The sequence below is a fragment of the Cicer arietinum genome, chromosome 4 (genome assembly GCF_000331145.2).
Source record: "Cicer arietinum cultivar CDC Frontier isolate Library 1 chromosome 4, Cicar.CDCFrontier_v2.0, whole genome shotgun sequence".
Lineage (NCBI taxonomy): Eukaryota > Viridiplantae > Streptophyta > Magnoliopsida > Fabales > Fabaceae > Cicer > Cicer arietinum.
Window position 1 is genome coordinate 54,467,829 of NC_021163.2, and position 4,060 is coordinate 54,471,888.

General features: G+C 34.9%; 1 protein-coding gene across 1 annotated transcript; it reads right to left on the reverse strand.

Annotated features, from left to right (window-relative positions):
* Nucleotides 1-408: 408 nt before the first annotated feature.
* Nucleotides 409-1,222, reverse strand: LOC140920113 (uncharacterized). Its single transcript, XM_073367436.1, has 2 exons — nt 569-1,222; nt 409-431 (listed from the first exon to the last, which is right to left on the reverse strand). The coding sequence occupies exons 1-2, from the start codon at nt 1,188-1,190 to the stop codon at nt 409-411; spliced, it is 645 nt and encodes a 214-aa protein (XP_073223537.1). The 5' UTR covers nt 1,191-1,222.
* Between the last annotated feature and the right edge of the window lie 2,838 nt (nt 1,223-4,060).

Below are 4,060 nucleotides of genomic sequence, written 5' to 3' on the forward strand. Positions count from 1 at the left end.
TTGAATGCGGCTCCGATTCCTCTCTGATTGGGATGCAGCTTTTTGGAAGGCTATATATATATATATACTACATAATGACCTAAGTTATTATTATGATAATAATATTATTATCATAATAATAACTTAGGTCATTATGTAGTATATATATATATATACTACATAATGACCTAAGTTATTATTATGATAATAATATTATTATCATAATAATAACTTAGGTCATTATGTAGTATATATATATATATACTACATAATGACCTAAGTTATTATTATGATAATAATATTATTATTATTATTCCATTCTATTAGAGCTAACTCTTGGTTTTATTTTATTTATATCTATATACATATTTATTTTATTTTACTTTATTTATTTTTTTGTAAGTTAATATTAATAATTTAACTCAATTACTAAAGCAAACACATAGACACACCTAAGAAATTAGAACACATATTAACACTCATAAAAAAAAATAGTATTGTATCATTATACTATTTAAAATAAGGTAATGAGAAATTGGGGTGTTACATTTCTCCCTCTGTTGAAGAAAATTTCGTCCTCGAAATTTACCTGACGGAAATAGTTCTGGATAAGAATCGTGCATCTGGCTTTCGACCTCCCACGTAGCACTTTCACCAGTAGCACCTCCCCAGACAACCTTAATCAATGAAATCGTCTTACCCCTTAATTCCTTGTCTTTCCGGTCCTCAATCCGCAGCGGTAAGGTCTCAAAAGTTAGGTTCTCTTTTATTTGGAATTTGTCTGACTCAATCACGTGTGAAGGATCGAAAATGTACTTGCGAAGTTGAGACACGTGAAAGACACTATGAAGATTAGAAAGAGACAGAGGCAACGCGACCTGATATGCTACATTACCGACACGTTTAAGAATTTGGTAAGGTTCTATAAATCGAGGAGTAAGCTTTCGCATTTTTAATGCCCGACCAACCCCAGTTGTTGGAGTAACTCTCAGAAATACATGATCACCTTCTTGAAATTCGAGGTTTTTCTTTCTTCTATCATGGTAACTCTTTTGCCTACTTTGAGATGCTCTCATCTTTTCCTGAATCATTTTTACTTTATCAGTAGTTTGTTGAACAATCTCAGGTCCTAACACAAGGTTATCACCCGTCTCAAACCAACACAGAGGGGTCCTACATCTTCTCCCATACAACGCCTCAAAAGGGGCCATTCCAATGCTAGAGTGGAAACTATTGTTATAGGTAAACTCTATAAGTGGCAAAAAGCTATCCCAACTTCCATTTTGTTCCAACACACAAGCTCTCAACAAGTCTTCTAGGGATTGATTGGTTCGCTCAGTCTGACCATCTGTTTGTGGGTGATAGGCTGAACTCATCCTAAGGTTCGTACCTAAAGCGCTTTGCAAGCCTTGCCAAAACTTAGAGGTAAACCTAGGGTCTCTGTCCGAGACTATACTGGATGGGATTCCATGCAACTTCACAATTTCCTTTATGTATATTTCAGCTAACCTTTCCATGGAATAAGTTATTTTTATTGGAATAAAATGAGCAGATTTAGTCAATCTATCCACAATAACCCAAATACTATCGTACCTTTTTGGAGTTTGAGGTAAGCCCACAAAAAAGTCCATAGAGATTCTATCCCACTTCCATTCAGGAATACTCAAAGGTTGCATCAAACCTGAAGGTTTTTGGTGTTCTACCTTAGATTTTTGACAGACCAAACAAGCATACACAAACTCAGCAACGTCTTTTTTCATTTTAGGCCACCAAAATATCTTCTTGAGGTCCTTATACATCTTTGTGGCTCCAGGGTGAATACTTAGACAACTCATATGTCCTTCCTCTAAGATCATCTTTCTTAACTTCTCTACATCGGGAACACAAATTCTCTCCTTAAATCTCAAAATCCCATCCACACCTATTTTAAAGTCAGGTTCTCTCCCTTGGTCAATCGACTGTAACTTATCTAAAAGGTATAAATCCAATTTCTAGTTCTTTTCAATCTCTTCCAATAGTCCACTAGTTACCTTCAACATTCCCAATTTAATACTTTTTGGTGTCACTTCACAAACTAAACTAAGGTCTCTAAACTGTTCCAACAACTCACTATGCTTAACCATTAAGGCGGACACACTCAGAGTCTTCCTACTCAAGGCATCAGCCACTACATTGGCCTTTCCAGGATGATAGTTAAGCTCAAAATCAAAATCTTTAAGAAATTCCATCCACCTACGTTGTCTCATGTTCAACTCCTTCTGATCAAAAAGATATTTAAGGCTCTTATGGTCATTGAAAATCTCAAATCTAGATCCATATAAGTAATGTCTCCACATCTTAAGTACAAAGACAACTGCTGCTAGTTCTAGGTCATGGGTAGGGTAGTTCCTCTCATGAATCTTCAATTGCCTAGAAGCATATGTGATGACTCTTCATCATATGCATATTTTCCCACTATTTTAGTCTTATTTATCCTCAATCATCAGTTAAATTAAGCATTTATTTGATACATTTTGTTAATTTTTGTTCTTTGAGTTAATAAAATGTTTTTTGTTTTTATTTCGTTGATTAAGTAGGAATTTGTCGTAATATTACATTGCGTTTTTGTTTTAGTGCAGTGCTGAATTTTGGTGAAAAATCAACATGATATATGTGGAGTATTTCAGCCATATATGGAGTTCTAGATGTCCAATTAGTGTCACTCCAAGTGCTAATGAAAGATAAGATCCATATCTACAACTTTCATGAAGACACCAGGACCAAATTCAGACGCAAAAGATGAGAAAAATGCAAAATACATCAGACAACATATGTTGTGCGCCTGGAGCGCGCCCTGCACGCCTGGAGCGCATTTCTCGTGTTTCAGTTCTGTCAACGCGGGCCTGGAGCGCGCCCTGCGCGCCTAGGGCGCGTGACGCGCATCAGCAATCATAAAAATGCAAATTTTTACTGTTTATGTATCTTTTTTACTCTTGGGAACTTGGGAGACTTGTGCCCTAGCATAGAAACTCAAAGACGGTCGTTTCTAACGCCATTGAAACAGTTTTATCAAGAATCATCCATGAATCATTCTTGTAATTCTTCTTTAATCCTTATCTTTTATATCTCTGTCATGAGTAACTAAACCCTATTTGTTAGGGATGAGTGTAACCAGATGAAACCCTTATTTTTCTGATTTGATTTCTAGTTATATGAATGAGTTTATTGAATTGTTTTTCTCATCTCTGTGCTTAATGCTTTTTATTGCTTGATCAACATTAAAATGTTCTACGATTTGTATTTTGAAACGGAAGTGGACTTTACGAATGCTTGAGATGAGAAATTCATGACTTTGTAGTCTAGGGATAGATGCAGGTCATGAAACCAATTAAATTAGTTCCAAAGCAATAATTTACAAGAGAATTTCTATACGGTAATGCTTAATTCTAATCTTAAATCCACTAAGGAATTAAGGGTTACTTTGGAATTAAAGGTTCTGTCACTAAGACATTAGGGCAAGAATAATAAAGAGAATTCGGTAATAATTCAATAAAGGAATTCAGTAACTAGGATCAAATTAGACACCAAGGTTGGATTCGAAGTGAAACTCATCCCTGACATTTTTCTCATTATAAAAGATCAATTTTATTATTGTTGTTAATTTCAAACATTATTTCAATCAACTTGGGAACCTTTTTGTTCAATTCTAGTAATCAAATATAATTCAATAGTAAAACGCAATCCTTGAGTTCGACACTCGGTACTACCGTTTTATTATTACTTGCAACGATTCAGTACACTTGCTGAAACGCTATCAAGTTTTTGGCGCCGTTGCCGGGGATTGCCAATTCACTATTGAATTTAGTTTATTTACTGAATTGAAATTTTTTGCTCTGCAATAAAATTTCTTCCTTTATTTTATTTCAAAAAAAAAAATTGCTTTAAAACTGCCTGTTTTTACTTAATCATTTATTTTAAACTCTTCATTACTCACAATCTGTCTAACCTTGTATGCGAGGCCAGTCCTCAGCAGAACTTATCTTTGATCCAGAAATTGAAAAAACAGCAAAGGCACATCGAAAGGCGGCTCGAGAAAGGAGAC